General features: G+C 42.7%; 1 protein-coding gene across 2 annotated transcripts in view; it reads right to left on the bottom strand.

Annotated features, from left to right (window-relative positions):
- Window positions 1-19,853, bottom strand: part of ITGA8 (integrin subunit alpha 8) — a 169,431-nt gene that overhangs the window by 110,800 nt on the left and 38,778 nt on the right. For both annotated transcript variants that reach the window (XM_090047204.1, XM_090047203.1), the window contains exons 12-13: window positions 18,874-19,079; window positions 16,166-16,357 (exon numbers count right to left, since the gene is read on the bottom strand). In XM_090047204.1, coding sequence (XP_089903330.1) covers window positions 16,166-16,357; window positions 18,874-19,079 — 398 coding nt within the window. The remainder of the gene's footprint in view (window positions 1-16,165; window positions 16,358-18,873; window positions 19,080-19,853) is intronic.

The raw sequence follows: 19,853 nt of genomic DNA on the forward strand, positions 1-19,853 counted from the left end.
AGATATCACTCTACTTTATATTAGGACTAGGTAGCACAGGTTTGGGGAAAATTATTTAACACATAGATGCAATAGATATATGCCCAAACCTCCAGTTTCTGGACTCACATGATATTAATATTTAACCTTTCATTAAAAAAAAAAAAAAAAAAGAAAGATGCCTCTCAGTCACCACAGTTACAAATAAAAACTGTAAAGCATTACCCGTGGGTTTGATGAAAAGATGCCTGCCTGAATCTGCAACAAGGTCTCATATGAACTGTTTTAGTCATCTCGGTGAGGTGTCAGTTCCAAGACCTGATGCTCGCGAGAGCCCACCCAAGTCACCGAAAGAGAGCTGTGAGGGGATTGTGTTAAAAAAAAGACCCATAGAAGTAGTTCTCAAGTGGGGTTCTAGGAAAGAAAGAGGTCGTGTCTCCAGCTAGAAGCAATCAAGGATCATGAGCAGCCAACAGAGTACATTTGTGTGGGGGGCCCTTCTATTACTTCAACCAAAGGCCGTTGCCAAGGAAGAGGGCCATCCCACAGAGGCAGTGCCAGACAGTCACCATTTGGGAGCATACTGAAGGCTTAGGAGTTATCTTCATCCCATTCTGATTTGGGATCTAAACCTGGCTCCCTGACGTGCCATTCAGCACCTGTGCTGGGTCAAGCTTCTCCCTGCTCCAAAAAACCTTGCTCTTTCAAGTTTGTAACTGTGAAAAGAATAGTAAAATATCTTTTGATTGATGGGAGGTGCATATAATCTACAGTAAGGTTATAAAGAAGAGGCCACTGTTCAGTCCAACAGAGAGATTTACTGGAATGCTCAGCAAGGACAGCGCTAATCCTGTGTTTAGTCTATTGTAAAGTAGTAGTTTCACTGCTGTTTCACTGTCCAATCCAATGCCTATGGTAACCAAAATGGAAAGTTCTTTTTGGTTTTGATGGGAGTTGGTGTGAGGATCTCAAGAGAAGGTTCCAAATGTATGAGTTTTGAAGAGAGAGTTTTGAAGAGAGAGTTTTGAATAATGTACATTATTTCAAATGTACGATAAGTTATAAGCAGAGGTTAAGTTTTTTTGTGTCTTGTGAGGGAATGACTGTTAATCATTTCTGTGAAAACTGTGCAAGATGTCCAAATTATCTAATGTCTGGCAACTTTCTTTTCCTAAAAATAGATAGGACTTGTCTTTATTCAGTGCTTTTTTATTACTACATATGATGTGTCCCTGATACAAGAGTTACTAGCTGAAAAATAAACACTGAACAAGGCATTTGGGATGTCCAAAGTAAAAAAAAAAGAAAAGATCTTAACTAACCGTCTGAATCTCTTCCAAATAAAGCCTGAAGAAAAACATTCATGAGCTAGAACAGAAAGCTTCATCTTTACATTTGTTGGGCTTTGTTTTCTTTTTCACAAATTCAAGTTACTATGACTCTAAGAAAACAGCTGCCTATGACTCAGACTCCAAATGTCCTTCTCTCCTCTCCCTTTCACCTTTTATGTTTTCAGGATGAATAGAGACCTTCCTTTTACAGAATTAAGGAACAGCAGGGTGGTACCTTGCAGGATTAGTGCCAGGTGACCACCTGGTCTATACCAGGGGTGTTCAACCTCTGGGCTATGGGCCAAATGATCCATGGAGCTATTGCATCTGGCCCATGGGGCTCCCCAGGGGTCCAAAAAATTGGCAGTGGGGAAACAGTGGCTATTAGTACATAACACTAATTGTACGTAATACTAACTGTATATAATATTAACTGTCCCCATCACCCCCCCAACCCCCACCATATCTGCATACTCCAATCCTGCATGTTCAGTCAGAGCCAAGCTATACCCTTTTCCCCTGTGGGGCTGGGTCATGCCCTCCCCCATTTTGGATTGGGCAGGGCCATGTTCCCTTCCCTCCATACATGGGTTGGGGCCAGTCCAATGGCCCATTCCCTCCCCATGGGGTCAGGCCAAATCCCTCTTCCCCTCTGTGGGACTGGGTTGGGGTCTGGCCTTGCCCCCTCTCCCCAGCAGGGCTGAGCCAAACCCCCTTCCCTCTTTGTGGGGCCAAGTTGGGGTCTAGCCATGCCCCCTTCCCTCTCCATGGGGCTGAGTCAAGCTCCTTTCCCCTGCAGGGCTGTGTTGGGGACAGCCCACCCCCTGCTCCCCTCCACAGTCAGATGGTGCCCACTGTGCCTGCCTGGGTGCTGAAGCAGAAACACTGGCTGGATCCAGCCTGCAGCTGGACCAGGCACTGCCAGTGTGGCCCACTGAGCAAAATGTTTCATTACCACTAGTCTATACTGTTTCCGAGAAACCCTTCAGCCAGAGCAGGCATTTCCTCTCAGGCAGTAAGGAGCCTGGGAAAAGAGAAATCCTTCAGTCTTCTGCAAGGAGGATTCTGTGTCTCCACTGGCAGCAATGTGAATGGAAATAGTTCTGCCCTATTGCAGCCATGGGATGAATGCAGCTTGGTGAGAACCACGCTGCACAGGGAAAGCCCATCTGCTGAGGTACATGAGGGGATCAACAGATGAACAAGCAGCAACAACACATTGTAGAAGAAGGCAAAGTGGGCTTAGAAAAATAAGCTCGCCTTTCTGCCTGACTCCTTAACAATCTCCATGTGTATGACCTGATGGGACATGTGCAGAAAGGCAGAAACTTTTCGTAGCCTGTACAATTGTGCTGACTGACCCTTCACTCGTGCCACAGAAATAAGCACAAATCCATCTCCAACCTCCTTAGGCAATGCTCATCTTCAGATGAAGCTGAACATTTTTATTACTTCCTCATGCTTTCTTTATCATATCTCCTTCCACTCTGTACAAGATCCAGCCTATCACAACTTTGACAATTATGCATCTTGACAACACAAAGTGGCATATGACAAAGTGTCATGTTCTTAGAAAAACCTGCTTTGTTTGAATCTATCCAGAAGTGCCAGATAAAATGGTTGCAATCAGATGCCTCATCTGATGCTTTGAGGGGATAAGATGATAAAAAATAGCAAAAAAATTCGCTATGCATTTTGTAAAAACCATACAGAATTGACGCAGACTCTGCTTAAGATATTAATGGGAGTAAGTTAACCAAAGGTTAAGTCAACCCTCACCACAATCCTACAGATCAAGATGCAGAGGTAAAAATGTTTGGTTTAAGGTTCTGCCACTTCCCAAACCTTTATGAGTATTTTGCCCAAAGTTAGGAAATATATATGTGTGTTCTGTCAGTTTAACTGCCTTGTAATGACACAGTATATAGAGCAATTGCAAAGTATTTTGGGATCTTATGAAAATATAGGTGTCACATACATGGAAAATATTAAGAGGGAGAAAAACTGCATAACTGAACATCCTCATCATGGATATTGATCAAAGTTCTTGTAAAGAGCCTACAACTAGAGGCCTGGCCACAAGAAAAGCTAGAGACCTATCTTTTTCAGCCAACCACAGTTAAAAACCTGAGCCCTTATCTAGAGATAACCGTTATGTTTCTCCTGACGCACAAGAGCCTGGCACTCTTCTCTGAGGGAAAACTTCCTTTTCCTTCCTTCAGGGGTGTAGGTTGTAGCCCCATTGGTCTATGGACATAGGCAGGCAAGGTTCTTTGGGTAAATCTGATATTTTAGTAGGTCTAATAAAATATATCAGATTTACCCAAAGAACCTTGTCTGCCTCTTCCTTCCTTCAGCCTCCTTACAGCAACCCTCTTAATAGTAAAAAACACTGGATTGGGCTGATCCACTGCTATTTTCTCTCTTGGTTGAAATTAACCCCCTGCCCTGACTTCTTGGTGGTCTGTTGCTGTGTTCTTTTCATTATGATACAAACCACTCAAAGTGGATCATTAAAGTTCACCACTTTAATGATTCCCATTTTCTGAGATTACAGTTATTTATTCAAAATTATCGAGGGTTGGGCAGGAGGTTAGTGAACATGATGAGATCATACGTTCAGTAGAGGATAAATGAGTTTAAATATATATATTCTCCCCCTCCTCATCCTCCACTTACATACTTACACCCTGTCCCTCTTATCCTTAATTGAGCATATGATCTTACCATGTTCATTAACCCCCACACTACCCCCCCCAAAAAAACTGGAAAAGTGTTTCTGAAGATACACTTGCAGAGAAGACTTACATATTTTCTCTTTGAGAAAATTATCCAGGAGCACATCTGCAAGGGGCCAGCAGGGGAGTTTATCACGGGTTCATTAGAGGCAGGTCCTGTCAGACTAACCTGGTGGTCTTCTATGACCAGGTCATAAAAGCCTTGGATGCAGGTATTGCGGGAGACGTAGTCTTCCTGGACTTTAGGAAGGCCTTCGACACTGTCTCATCCTCATTAGAAAATTAGGCATCTGTGGTGTTGACGCCTACACAGTCAGATAGGTAACAAATGGGCTGAAGGGCTGCACACAGAGAGTTGTTGTGGCTGGGTCATTTCTGACCTGAAGGGATGTGGGCAGTGGAGTTCCCCACGGTTCAGTACTCAGGCCTGCACTGTTCAACATCTTCACTGGCAATTTGGATGAGTGGGTGAAAAGTATACCTTGTTCAAGTTTGCAGATGACACTAAGATGTGGGGAGAAGTGAGCACACTAGAAGAGAGGGACAGGCTACAACTAGATCTTGACAGGTCACAGAGGTGGGCAGATGAGAATAGGATGGGTTTCAATATGGACAAGTGAAAGGTGTTGCACCTGGGGAGGAAGAACCAGCAGCATACCTACAGGTTGGGGAACTCTCTTCTCATCAGCACAGAAGCATAGAAGGATCTTGGAATCACTACTGATTCCAAGATGAACATGGACCGCCAATGTGGGGACGCAGTCAGGAAGGCTAACTGCACTTTGTGATGCATCCATAGATGCATCACAAGCAGGTCCAAGGAGGTGATCCTCCCCCTCTATGAGACATTGGTCAGGCTGCAGTTGGAGTACTGCATCTAGTTCTGGGTGCCGCACTTCAGGAGGGATATGGGCAGCATCGAGAGGGTACAGAGAAGGGCCACTCGCACAATTAGGGGGCAGCAGGGCAGGCCCTACGAGGAGAGGTTACGGGACCTGAACCTGTTCAGCCTCCACAAGAGAAGGCTGAGAGGGGATCTGGTGGCCACCTATAAACTTGCCAAGGGGGACCAGCAGGCAATGGGAGAGTCCCTGTTCCCCCAAGCACTACTGGGAGTAACAAGGAACAACGGCCATAAGTTGACTGAGAGTAGATTCAGGCTAGATATCAGGAGGCACTACTTCACTGTCAGGGCAGCTAGGAGCTGGATCCAACTTCCAAGGGAAGTGGTGCTTGCCTCTACCCTGGGGGTCTTCAAAAGGAAGCTAGACAGCCACCTAGCTGGGGTCATTTGACCCCAACATCCTTTCCTGCCCATGGCAGGGGGGTGGACTAGATGATCTGCTTAGGTCCCTTCTGACCCTACCAACTATGAAACTATAAAACACTCATTCATTATTAAAAAAAATCAGACTTCCACAAGATGATACATTTGAAAATGCAACAATCAAGAAAATGCATGATGCCAAACCAATTATCTGGTATAGACACCTTCACTTTGTTCTGCTGGTTGAGAGACTCTCTCCCCTGCTCTCACTCGTACACTATGCAATTCTCAAAGCAGATGCAGCTTTTCATGTTTTTTTTCGTCTATAAATCTCCTGAACTGACTTCATCATATAATCATCACTAGATTATGATGCAGTGCTTTTACTGGCGTACTGCCTGCTGTTTTCCACTGAATGCTAAATTGTTGCTTCTAGATTTAGCATTCAGAAACTTTGGAATCATTGCCTCAAAGAAACTTGAGGTTTTTCTTCCTGCTGTTCTAGTTAACATACTCAGCAGATGGAGCTACTGCAAACCTACGATTAGACTGGGTTATTGAATTCTAAGGAAAAAAATTCCTGATTATCACAGACACAGCTCTCTTAAAACATTTCCAGAGACAGTTAATTGTGTGTCAGTCTTTAAAGAAACTGCTGGCCAAGGGAAGGCAGTAGTTACTATAAAACTGTGTTTGCTTCACCTCCCCCTTCCCACCTTCGTCTCTGTGCCAATCAGGTTCAACATAAATGTGCCAGCACAAAACAGAAGTAAATTTAAGCAGAATCATTGCTCAAGCTGGGGTAATTTGGAACAGAAACTTGAGCCTCCCAGGCTGCGTGGGATTATTAAGGTTAATAAGGATTACTGCCACAAGTATTCAAACACAGAAACAATATTGTGTAATTCATTTCTACAATTATAATTTATCAGTGGAGTTTGAATAGTGAATAGAAACAGGAAGCTGCTCAAAATCCATTCGCTTTGTTATAAAAAAAATGGTTAAATAATTCTGGATGACAAATACACTTGAAGAAATCAGTCTGCTGGAAGATAAGCCATGAGAAGGAAGGAAGCCAAACTGGCTAAATAAATTGTTCATTATAAGCTATTTGCTCAGCTATGAGGAGCTGTCAAATGACTGAGCATGCATTGTAATGTGAAGGTAGAAACCATGCAGATGCAAAATGCTCAAGTTGTACAGTGATAGATGAACCAGTTGGATGCACAGCACTACTACCCTCAATAATCCTGAGTGCTCAACAGGGATCAACCTTGAACAGCTGTCCAGAAGCAAAGGAAAACAAATTAATTTTCTGTTAAACACGCTTATGAATTTCTCTTGATTCTGTCAAAACTGAGTTACTCTTTTTTAAAAAAAATACACCACAATTCAGAATTCAGACCTAGGGTGAGACCTCATCCCTGTTCTTCCATCTTTATGACATATAAAATGTCAGAACAGATTAAGGGCAGAGGCATAAAAGCCCATTTTTAGTCAGCTATCCCTCTGAGAATCCTCTCATACATTTTAGTGCAGAGGTTGTGAGAGGGAAAGGACCCAAGGACAGGATGTTTGTGCTGAGCCAGGGCTCTGCATGGGGTACAGTAGGGATTCTGGGCAGTGCCACAAGTCACAGAGTACTGCTCCAAGGAGGCTGCTATAACTGACACCCCTGACACATTACAGCCGTGGTGCAATTCATATGTTAATTGCGACATAAATAGTAACAGTGCTACATGTTACTAGCTGATTAATGGCACCATAAAATGGCAAACCAGCCATAAAGTTATTCCACAAAAAAGTGGAACATTTTTGTGGCTCATTTGTATTGGGCCATGTGAACATGTACCATTTCCATGCTGACGCTGGAAATCAACTAATTGTCAGTATCAGCATAGGGAGATCAGGTGTCAGCATCAGGGCTGGGACAGCCATAGTTCCAGTGTTGAAAATCAGCTGCTGGGAAAATGAATTGCAGGGAGAGCTATGGGGCTCTGAACATGGGAGATCTAGCAACAGGGCTGGCCCGTCCTATCCTGTGGAACTTGTGGCCACAGGGGGCCCCACAGCCAAGAGGCTTCCTGTGGCCGTGAACACTCCATGTTGCCACCAGATTTATATCCAGTCAGTTGTACCCGCCTTCTTCATGTCAGAGGCCCCCAAAACCATATCTTGCAGGGGGCCCCAAAAAATTATGGGCTGGCCATTTGGCAACCTTTGAGCCTAAAAGCCTTTCTTGCCTTGCCTAAAGCCCCTGGGAGTAGGAAGAGGCTCCCCAGTTCCAGGATCCCAGTTCTCCGGGACTTCTGAAAGCCATGCATGCAACTGGGCTGATAATCAGCTGATTGTCAGACTCATCCCTGACAGCCCAGAGTCCTAAACCCACCTAGGATTGTTGGGGCCAGTCTGACAATCAGCTGATTGTTGGGCCTTGCCCCAGTAGTTCTTAGTCTGGAATCTGAGTGGGTCTGGGGGCAGTCTTGGGTCTGGGACAGAACCAGCCCTGACTCCATCCGCTGTATCAGGTTGAGGGAAGCTCAGCAGTGGTGCAGTTGGGATCTGAGAAATTTTATGCCAGATCCGAACATTGCATCTCCCGCCATGCCAGGAAGGATCTAATGTGGATCTAGTGGTGTTCTTAGGGTGAAAGCTGTTGGATGGAGGCAGTTGTTGTTTGGCTTCTGATACAATCTGCTGGCAATGTGACCATTGCAAGTTTTCACAGTGGTGTCTAAGAAATGAATTACCACAGTTAGTTTGACAGAGGGATAGAATTTGTCAAAGTCACAGTAGAATTTCTTTAGAGATTCCTTCCTGTGTGTCCAAACAATGAAGATGTCAGTATACTTTAGGTATATCAAGAGGATGAGAGGGCAGCTGTGAAGGAAGCAGACTTTAAAGTCTGTATATTGGCATATGGCCTATAAATATACAGTCTATAAAGTCTTTAAAGTCTATAAATATATTGGTATATTGAGAAGTCATACATATGCCCATGGTAGTGCCATTTGTTTATAAGTATAGGGTCTCCCTGCAGTACCCTTCTTTCCTGCCCTCTATCCTTTATATTATAATCAGTGTTTTTCTACTTAGAAGCTCTGCTTCCTGCAGTCCATTCATAGTATCTGATTAAGTAAGTCTTCTGCATGACACCTTATGTATCTCTGATTGGCTAGTCTATAATGCGAAAATATACCTTGACTTCTGCTTGACTTCAGGTGAACTACATCTTTCCGCTCTTAAAGCTGTTTAGACTTCTAGGCTTTGAGTTTTGGGCCACACGGTTTCACCCATAGTTCCTTCAGGACTCTCTTCCCTACAAATATTTAATTTTATTTTCAATTAAACTTTTGCTGCTTTTTCTTATTAAATAGCAAATATTCCCTGATATTCCAACCCAGCCCAGCTCCATCACCTATACCCACTCCTCAACTACACTGGTTTAAATATAAAGTAGCAATACTGAACAAAGCCAATATATACTAAGCTTAGAATTTGCCTCTACTTCACCCAGACAAAAACATAGCAAAAAAAGGGTGGCTAAAAAGGACCATTATAAGGAAGTTTCTATCTGTTCATTTCACCCAGTTTCAATCTGTTCTGCTTTCCTCACCTGACAGCATGGAGCTGTCCACTGTCAGATCTCTCTAGTCGTGTGTAGATGAAACGAGAGGCATATTTGCACAACATTTTAAAGTGGGCCAAATACCTTTGCACTGTTTGCACGCCTCAGCAGTGTATTGCACATTAATTCCAGCCGCTGTGGGAAATACAGTGGCATAATGCACCTTAAATAGCTTGGGGTTGCAGCAAACTACAACTCCTTTGAGGAGTTTTAGTTTGCTGCCCCTACAGCCGCGGAGCACAGCACCAGGCTCTGCAACTCCATGGTTCTCCAGGAAGCCCTGCAGGCAGCCTGACAGCAGCCCGGGAAAGCAGCTCCGCCCAACAAAAGTGGCGAGCCTGATCTTCCCCCCACCATCTCAGCCTGCCTGCCTGCCTGCTTGAGCTGTGTGGGGGCCCAGTGCTTCCCTCCGTGGCTGCAGTATGGCCCAGGACCGCCCGAGCCAGCTGCCTGCCGGCAGGAGCCTCGGGGGTGGGGGAGTGCTGCTGCTGCTGTGGAGGGACACACCAGCCCTCCCCCCACCCCCTGCCGCCCAAGGACTACTCCACCCGCCAGCAGCTTGCCCTCTCCTCCCTGCCGGAGAAGCAGGTAAGTCAGTGGCGTGTGTGCACGACATGGGGGTTTAATCAGGTCTAAATTGAACCAGTGTTTTTTAAAACCCAACGCTTCAATCTAGGGTTCCCATTTCGTCTACACACACCCTCTAGTTCTAAATCTATTCTCTTGTTTCCATAGGGGCAACATGTGATGTGAGAATGGATGGTTTGCTAGAGGACACTAAGAACTTCACCAGTTTTTTCTTCAGATAGTGGATTCCTCTGACACTGAATCACTCAGCTGAACACAGCACAAAATTTGATTTCTCACTAATCAAAAAAAGGGAGACTCTGCAAATTCTGTGTATTCCAAGTCATCAGGCAAACAAGCAGGGACAGCTCTTATGCTCCAATTCTTCTGTCAACTAGGGACTCTCTTTTACTTCAGAATTCACTATAAGAGAAACCTGAAACTGTTTTGTGGAGGTTGATCTATTTGAAATATCTTTTCCTTCTATTTTACTTTCTTTCACCAGCCTTCTATAGCTTTATGTTAAGGGTAAATCTTTGGGTAACCCTGTCATAGTGCACAATAAGGAACCCTCGTTGGCCCTGCGTTGACAGTGTGAGAGGGCCGAGAGGAACCACCATCCCTTGTCTCATTAGAGCACAAAGATATCTTGTGAATTCTGAATGTTCAGTGTGGCATTTTGCCACAGACTGGAGCTTCTCTTTATCACTCCCAGTGTGTCTGTAAGACACAATCTAGTCCTATGGATCCAAACATCCTCTTCTATAAAGGAGTAATTTTGGGTATACGTCATCTGAAATTATTCTAAAGACACAACTCTAGATTTCTATAAGGTTATTCTAGGTATGCATAAAATGCATTATTTTATAGAAACATTTTCCTGGAGCTCATTTTCCTGGAGGTGAAGTCTGAGGGCTGGGTTTAAAATTTTAAAAGTCTCACCTTTCTTGGTGAAAGGTTAGACAAGTTTCAGTATTTTAATGAAGTTAAAAGTAGTGGTTTGTTATTTTAACAGTGATAATATCTATGTCAGATAGACTGAAGACAGATGGCCACTACACTGAGTAGGTTGCTAACAAGTAGGAAAAGCTATCCCATCTATTATACTGTCAGTACTGGAGGAAGATTGATATTTAGATACACTGGATTACCATATTTACCCAAAACTGCTGTATGCTGGGTGGGGCCAGAGCCAGAGGGTAAGTGGCAGCAGCTGTGGCTCTGACTCTGAGCCCAAGTTGGGGCCAGAGCTGGAGCTGCAGCAGCCACCTGCCCCCAGCTTGTACTCTAATCCAAAACAAGTGGCTTTTTTATCCATAGTACATGGGGGGAGGGGGACCTTGTCTTGAATTCAAGTATAGATGGTAGTTGCATGCATCACGTGTCTTTCTTCCCCTTACAAAAAAGTATCCTAAATATTTGTCCTACACAAATCTGCATGTACCAGTAAATGATTTTTTGTTTTGTTTTAAGCATATGCTTTCTTTAATCTTTGTCTTTTCTGCAAAGAAAATTAACTTTTCCTGATGTTATATGAGGAATATTTAAAAGTTATGGCTAAGATGCAATGTAGGGATTTTAACCACAAGTATTCTTCACTAATAGATCCTAGGTGACTGAGCAGTTAAGGCATCTCAGTGTTGTTCCAGAGCCATGAGTTCAATCCATATTCTGGATTTATTTTTCATTCCTTTACATTGTACTGGTTAGAGAAACACGTGTTTAACCACACTACACTAGTGTCAACCTTTCACCTCCTCCTCCATGAATTGGCAGAACCCTCCCTTGAAGGGCTTTGCTTTAGCTAAACACCATTACACATTACGCAAAAATACTGGTAGTGCTTAAAGTGGTCTCTAAAGCCGTGTGTGTATGGGAAGAGGAGGAGGAATTTTATCATCACTCCTACATCTGCCCACATTCCTTCGGGCCCTGTTACTTCCCTATTATTTATGATAACATGCCTGTTCCACACCTCCTCAACCTCACCCATGCTCCTCTTATAGTTCATGGGATTCTTTACTGCCCTTTTACTAAGGCATTCAAGGGGGCTGTAGCATTGTTGATGCCTACGCTTATGTCTACATGATGCTCCCAGTGGGTTATAGTTTCATAGTTTCATAGGAACACTCATGAACATACTCTGACTGGTTCCCATTTGCCAAAGCAAGAAATGTGGCAGTGACACTGCTCTAACAGCATTCTCCCACAGGTGCTCAATGCCTCAGTCTCTAGTGTGCTTGAGAGTCACCTCATCACAGGTTTTCTGGATTTGGTATGTACAGTTAGGAATGACTGGGTGGGAAACATTTGGTGGCATTCCTCCTTGAACATATGAGAAGCATGGTGTGGATATGCTCGGAGCAGAGAGATGAAACTCTATGGCAGGGCTGCTGTTCCCCAAAGAACAAATAATTAAAAAACTCAAACAGCTAGAAGTATGACACACTCCCCTCAGTGACACACCTAACTTTTGAGGAATTGTTTCCCAGGTCTGTGATTCACTGTGACCTGGTGTACTTTAAGCACTTCCTATTTCATCCTCTTTTCCCTTGTCCTTCTACTACCTATCAGGACTTTTGATTACAGAGTGGAAAAGAGCTGTATGATAGAAAAAGTTGCTGACTGGGTAATGTATTTATCCCAGCCATCTTCTTCCATTTAAGTTCCTTTCCCTCTTTCTCCCAGAAAGGTACTCCATTGCTGTGAAAAATTAGGATTGTATAAAAAATAGCACAGGAAGGGACCTCATGAGGTTATCTAATCCAGCCACTGGCTCAAGGCAGGATCATTCCAGTCAAGTGTCCATCTAACCTGCTCTTGAAAATATTCAGGAATGGAGATTCTACAACTATTCTAGGTAACCTGTTATTGTCATATTTCACAACATTGTTGGTCTTTCTAAACTGAGGGGGCAGCAGTTGAGCTGGTTTCTTGATTAACAATTATTTTTGCTCCATCATTTCCTGGTAGGTGGAGCAGGTGACACTGTCAGTCCAGATGTCTGACTGAAGGGCCAAGGAAGACACTGGCCACGGTAAACACAGCTACTGGAAGACAATTTTCTTAAAACTGCTCACCCATATAACAAAACCAACTCAATCCCAAATAACCACACGGTAAAAACACCTTACAAAGAGCAGGCCAGGAGGGGCACAAACCCTAAAATGACAGTCAGGAAATATCTAAAGAAATATTTTAAATGAATTGTTGTCAGCAGCTCATGCATGAGAAGTCCTAGGGAAGATTCAATGCATGCTGTCTAACCTGCTTTTGGGTATTTCTGGGTATTTTCTATTCAGTGTATATTCTTCTTGTTTCCATAGGTTGTTTAAAGAAGACCTGAAGAAATACTTGAAAGCATTTTATTTTGGTTTTCTTGGGGAGTGTGCAAGTGTTTTAACCCTAGAAATGTCAGGAATATAATAGTCCCATGACATCTACATGGAGCACATCGTGGGCCACTGCCAGTACGCCAACACCACCAGACAGACCACCACCAGCCTGGACCCAGAGGGGACTGCCTGAACCTCCCTCTGCATCTGACGGACTTCACTTCGAGAAGAATCTTTAGCAACGGACCACCCCGCTCCACCCAAAGAGGACCCCCGCAATGAAACTCTATATGGACTGAGAAACTTTTCTTCAACCTACTTCCTCCACCATTGTGGACCATTGTATGGGTTTGTGTGTATCTACTTTCTCTCTCAGCATCGCGAACCCCCTTCCTCTTCTTCCACCTCTGGCCTTAGTTGGATAATGTTGTATTTTCTGTAACATAGTTGCACTCCCTTCCTCAGCCCCATCCCTCTTATGTTAGTCCCTCACTCAGACGATCTGTATTTCCCTACTGGCTTTGTCATCTTGTCATACCCCTTAATACCTACTAATAAAATTGACTTGTTCTTCTGCAGTTTTGCTGGAGGGTCTCTTGGATGCTTTGGAAAATGTTCATGGTGCTGGGACTTAAATTAAAACCTTATTTGTCCCCAAAGAGCTCATTAGTCACTGCAGATGAATGAGTGTTAACACAACATAAATAAAAATTGGAACAATGACAAACAATTCCTTCCATTCCCTCACTTGAGCCATCATTTTTTTAACTTAAATTACCATGAAACTTATGAAAAATTCTCAGGGAACTAATTTTGCTAGCTGATAATGAAGGCAATATAAGAAAAATAACTTTATAGTAGGTCTTCAAATGTAAACTACTAGCATAGGCAGAAGGCAGGGCAGGGTGGCACCATAAATGTGTTAAGAGGCATGAACTTTTGTACACTACAGTCTACTTCAGATGTTTTTGGCTGCCTGCAGACGTGGAGAACAAAACCGAACAACTCCACCCCCCCAGCACTTTATTTTAAACTTGGCATGATCCTGCACCAAGCCCACCGCATGCCCAGAAGAGGTAGGGCATTAGTTGCACCTGACTTTCCCAACCTCTATAGTAGTATAGATCATGGGTGGGCAAAATGAAGGATATGGCCGGCAGCCAGGCTCCATTTCCCAGCAGCCCCTGACCACATCACTGTGGCTATTTTTCATGGAGACCTCAGGAGTAGTGGGCCCATGACAGCACAGGGCCAGAGTATCTATGGAGACCAGCCCCAGCAGTGCTGGTACGCAGCTGGGTGGGGAGCTGCTCTGGGGGTGGGGCTCAGATGTAGCATCAGTAACAGGGGCAAGCTGTGATCCATGAAATAGGGGACAGACCCCAGAACAGACCTTCCTCCCCTGCTTCTCACTTTCCCATCCTGATACAACCTTCATTTGAACCCTTATACAGTGAGGGCTAATTTGTTATACTATTGGAGCACTCTGCAGCTATATTCTTCTGTTCAGGCACAGCTTTAGTGTGCTTTAAAGGGGCTGATTGCATGGCAAATTTAATTTCTATTTGCACCTTAAGGATACTGATACAAGTTGTTATGATACAACCGTTATATTTGCATGATGCTGTAGCCATATAAATGTAGCAAAAACTGCTCTATCTTTAATCCTGCTTCCTTCAGAGTCAAAGTTAGGGTAATTTAGATAACCTGAATCACTGAAGAATCACACAGATGTAATAGGTACAGAGTAATTGATGATGCCCCTTCCTAAGCAGCAGCTCCCCAACCGCTGTGAGGTATTCCCTGATTTTTTCTATCACATAATTAGCAAAAGATCTTTAAGTAATTCTGTTTTGTGATTTGTCCCTTTTTAGCTTTTGAAGTAGAGAAAATGTACATTTGTCCACACTCTTTGAGAGCATTACTACAGTAAGTTACATTACTAAGACAAGTGTACTGAGTATGTTACAAATGTTACTGGGTTGTTCAGTCCTGACTAGGAGGGGTAATATGTTCTTGCATATACCTGACCCCAAAAGAAAAAGTGAAAAGGAATCTAATTAAAATGATGTTGTACATTTAGGCTAGGGACACAAATTATACATAAACCAGTATAAGTGACTGGAAGCCAGTTCAAATATGTAACACAACAGAAGCTCAGTGTACATAAACTATTTTAAAAATGGCCAAAACTGTTTTAAGATGAACCTGGATGGATGTAGTATCAGACTTAGCTGATTTAAAATAAATCAGTTTACTGAACTTCTGTCCCAAATCCCCTCCAGATTCAAGTTAACTCACAGTCCCTCAGTATCCCAGGAGGTTTTGCACCTCTCCCACAAGCTCCCTCTTGCAGGGTGGGTGTGCTATCCTTGGCACAAGCTGTCTGCTCCAGCTGAAAAGGGAGGCATGTTCTAGCGACCCCCAGCTTCCGGCCTGGGTCACTGCAGCCTAGTGGCTGCATTTCTGGAATCAAAAGTGAATGTCTGTTCACATGCTTATCAGTTCAATCTATGCATCTTAGACTAACCTGCAAAGATTGAACTGATTCAGCCTCAGGCTTTTCGATTAAGTGTACTTAGCCTTAGGCAGCATATGCTGTTGAAATTCTGAACCAAACTGGAAAGATTCCAGTAAATAAATTAATTAAAGTAAAAACAAAAATAAAAGCTTGCAAGAGTTGTGCAATCTTGATAAATAAAACAAGCCTCAGTGAACTATTCATTGTTGAAGAAAAATTAAAAACAAACTAAAAGAGAAGTCCACCGGAATGAGTGCAAATAAGGGCATGAAAGACCTAAATTAACATTTGTGACTCAATATGTGACTCTGCATTGTTTCTGCTTTTTGTAATGAAAACAAAACAATTCGGAATCTATATACTTCAGCATCTTTTCTGAAAACAATACTTCAAGGAAATAACTAGCAATATAATCAAGTCAGTGACTTCTCTTTTAACACGACATGGTTTCAATTAAGAAAAAAATGTTAGGATGAAGAAGGCCTTACAAGCTAAATAAAACTGTGTATTCAGATTTTGAGTGGGCAAAAGGGTTAAGCTTTTTGTTGTAAATGCAACATGTGTTATGTTAATGTAACAATTTAAGTCCTTCTTGCATTTCTGATGATCTCTCTTGCCAGGAAAAGGAGTATTTGTTTTGTCTGACTTTAAATTCTCAGGAAAGCAATGCTAGAACTACACAAAAAAACTATGTCTATTCTTTATTTTGACCTCTGCCTTCCAAAAGGAATAGCTTAGGCATGATGCATTTTCCAGAGAATCGAGGTATGAAATTCCCTTTCTTATGGAAAAATCTTACCTGGGTAATCATTCTTGTCTACATCCGAGTCTCCTCTTAGGGTAAAGCCAAATCCCGCAGGCATGGACTGTGAGGCCCAGAATCCACTTAGAACCTGGGAAGGCTTAGCATTTAACCCATTACTGTGTCCATTGTAGACAAGTACTTTGCCTCCCCTGTCTTCACCAGCAAATGGTGCACCGATTGCAATGTCTGCAATTGAGAAAGAAAGACAGGTAAGTAAAACAAAAGCTAAACTAATTCCTACGGAAAGATACAACCCATGGGCCCATATTATGCATTAAGAGCTGAGGCTTAATTGTTTTTCTTTTTGGTACTATATACTACCAATATGTAAAAACAAAAGTGTTAAATACCTCTTTAACATTACAAACTTTGAGGCCTTTGGATTGTAAAAAGTTTATTTTCAAATGTCAAGGTGCTCACATTGCAGTAGACAGACAATCCATACCCTATTTTTTATCTCGTGGGGGTGGGGGAATTTCCATGTTTTCAGGGCAACTCATTAAAATGTAAGACCAAATTAACTGCTAATGTAACAATAATGTATTTAAGCAAGCACTGTGAGATGTTCCCTGATTTATTCTATCACATAATTAACAGAAGATCGTTAAGTAATTCTGTTTTGTGATTTGTCCCTTTTCCAAAAAAATAAAAATAAAAATCTGTGAATGCATTGTTGAACAGCCACCACTGTAGCATGCAGAAGAAAAAAATGGTACACAGTGAAACAATACTATCAGATTGGTTTTGTTTGGTCATAAGTAAAACACCTTACAATGAAAAGTAAAATATTTCCATTGTTCCCATCACCAACAATAAAATATAAGCAGATAGAAAATAAAGCTGTTGAGGAAGATCCTGGAATGGAAAAAATGTAAAATAAGAGGAAGTCCCACAGGGAACACACAGCTATAATTCACTCAAAGGCTCCCAGGCTATCACAAACTATAAGAATAAGATGGAACAGTTCATGCAAATAGCATATTTCTGAAAGTGAGTTTATATTACTAATTGCTTTGGGGCCGTGTGTTGTTTATAATTTATGCTTGTTATATATTACAAACTCTCCCTTGCTAATGGTTAGCCACAAAGATCAACAAACAGCCAAGATAACTAAGTAAACTATATGAATTTACCTGCCAAAAGATGGGGGCCAAGGTTTTCAAATTCTCTAGTGACTTTTGAAGCCCAATTCAAATTGCTTTTAAGGGACCTTATGTTCCAAATACCAGCCCTCTAACAAGTAGCCTTTTTTCTATGTTTCAAGCTGGGACCCAAAAATCAGGAATCTATTTTAAAAACCTTAGCCACCATGTGGAGGAAATAATGTACAATAGCTGGGACAAAGTGGGGGAGGAGGGCACAAACGTTGAAGGCTTTACGGCACCCAAAATGAAAATAGGCACCACAAAGCAATGTTTATTTTTTTCAATGCGTTTCTTCAACCTACCAAAAAAACATAGATACCCAGGCTTTTTTGAAAAACATTTTAAGGATCATGGGGCAGAATGAGAGTGGGTGCAGGGGTAGGAATGCACCTCCCTTTCAGTCAACACAACATGGGAGCAGCAGCCTAGGACTTTTTTTTGAAGTTCCTGAATTGGATAAGAATTTCCCCCTTGTTTCCCCTCCATGCTCAGTATGACCTCCCTTCCCCTCCCCTCCCTTCCTCTACCCCCCACTGCTACTATCTCCAGGTTCCCCAAGGGTGGGAGAAGCTCCAAAGCCATTCCTGCCCACTCCAACCAGGCACTGCAGGCAGCCAGAATCAGCTTGGGACAGGAGCAGAAGCAGACAAGTCCTCCCTCTGTGCTCAGTTCTTGTGGGTGTTCTCTGCCAGTCCAGGAGCAAGCATGGAGGAAGGGAACCTGCTTACTAATAGTGCTGCTGTCTCCAGTTGAGCCTGGCTCCACGTGCAGCCTGACTGGAATGGGACACGAGCAGCTCTAGAGCCTGCTCCCCTGGGTCAACCAAGAACAGTGAGGATATCAGCAGCAGTCAGGGAAGGGAGCAAATAGTAGGTGATGGGGTGGGAAATGCCACTATGCACAAAGGACACAAAGAGGAAGGGAGAGCGTAGGGATGACTGTTATGTGACAGACTTCCACAGCAGAGTCTACCCTTGGAGGGAGGAAGGAGAGACTACTCCAGCACTTAGCTCACTGCAATGAGCAGCCACTTGCAGACAGCTGAGTAGGTGGAAGGGGGCCGGGAACTGAAGCCAGAGCCCCACACACTGGGGCAGGAATCACCCAACTGCAGCTTTACCCCACCTGGCTGAGCACGTGATGCATACATCCCCACAGCCACTGCCCTTCCCCACATTATCTGCTGCCTGGAATGACACAGCAGAGGCAGGAAGAAGAGGAAAAGGAGCTGCTGGAGGCAGGGGGAGCCGAGCAGTACCTGGGCAGCTACAGCACTGAATTCAGCTGGATATGATTTGCAAAGTTCAACCTTTAATTTTCCTTTCATGAGTGAAAGATCCTCATCTCCTTCAACAGTGGGTGTTTGTGTTAAGAAGTGGATGTGCTGTAGAAAAACAAACCTGTAGCTATATATTATTTATTTGGCTTTTTCTCCAAATAGCCTTTCTTCTGTTCTCAGAAAGAACTGTAAAAAAGGAGTCTCCAGATACAATCTATTACTGAATTTAGTACATAGACAATTTGTTTGCAACAATATATAATATAGAAAGAAGTTACCATTATAGCCATCCTGGTTGAGATCTCCGAGATGAGCAATGGCACTGCCAAATCTACCAAACATGTCGGTGCCTGACAATATCTGTGCATCTTGGAAGTAGAAGGCACTTTCCTGCAGGTACAGGTAAACTTGCCCTACTTCCTTAGGCTTACTTTCGAATTCCCGCTCCATAAATAGAGGGGCCCCAACTAAGATGTCATCTAAGCTGGAGAAATAAAACCAAAATCAATGTCAATGGAAATTCAGAAAATGTTCAGTTATCAATATGAAGAACTACTACAGTGAGAACACTGAAAAGCCACAAATACCAGTTAGCATTAGTATATAGTCAACAGGGATTTTACTAGATTATAGCCATAGAATTTGGCTTATTGACACTCAGACAGGTCCTAAAAACACTGCCAATGAGACACAAAATACTATATTTTCTGGTGTATAAGTTACCTTCTCCCCAAAGATAACCACGTGGGGAAAAAAAATAATATAAAGTTGATTAAATTCTAAACAACTTCTTACAATGATTTCAATTATTTTTCATTAGATAGCTTTATTGAAGAAGATGCCTTAATTTTAGACATGTTAGACATTTTAGCCATTCTTTTTGGGGAAAATTATTTTATCCACTAAAAATACAGCGCATTATACAATATAGCCTGCATATTTTTCAAGTACAAAGAAGCTTATGATGAATAGAACAAAAATAACAAGCTTTAAAAGCAGACTAACTTTTGTGAAGCTAGAGTAGCAACTAATGTACAATCAGTGATAGAAATCGTGAAACTGGGAGACTGAGGCCTCAGTCCAGAATACATACTCTGGCACGTTTTTTCTTTGAATTATATGTTTTTTTGGATGAAGTTCTCAGAAGAAAGAATCCAGAATCAATACAAAGGAAGAGACCAGCTGAAATGCTTTCCCTATCTTACTGCTCTAAATACAAAACATATGGCTATGATATTTTAATATAACCAACAAAAAG

The sequence above is a fragment of the Crocodylus siamensis genome, chromosome 5 (assembly GCF_052110815.1).
Source record: "Crocodylus siamensis isolate JL-2025a chromosome 5, ASM5211081v1, whole genome shotgun sequence".
Lineage (NCBI taxonomy): Eukaryota > Metazoa > Chordata > Crocodylia > Crocodylidae > Crocodylus > Crocodylus siamensis.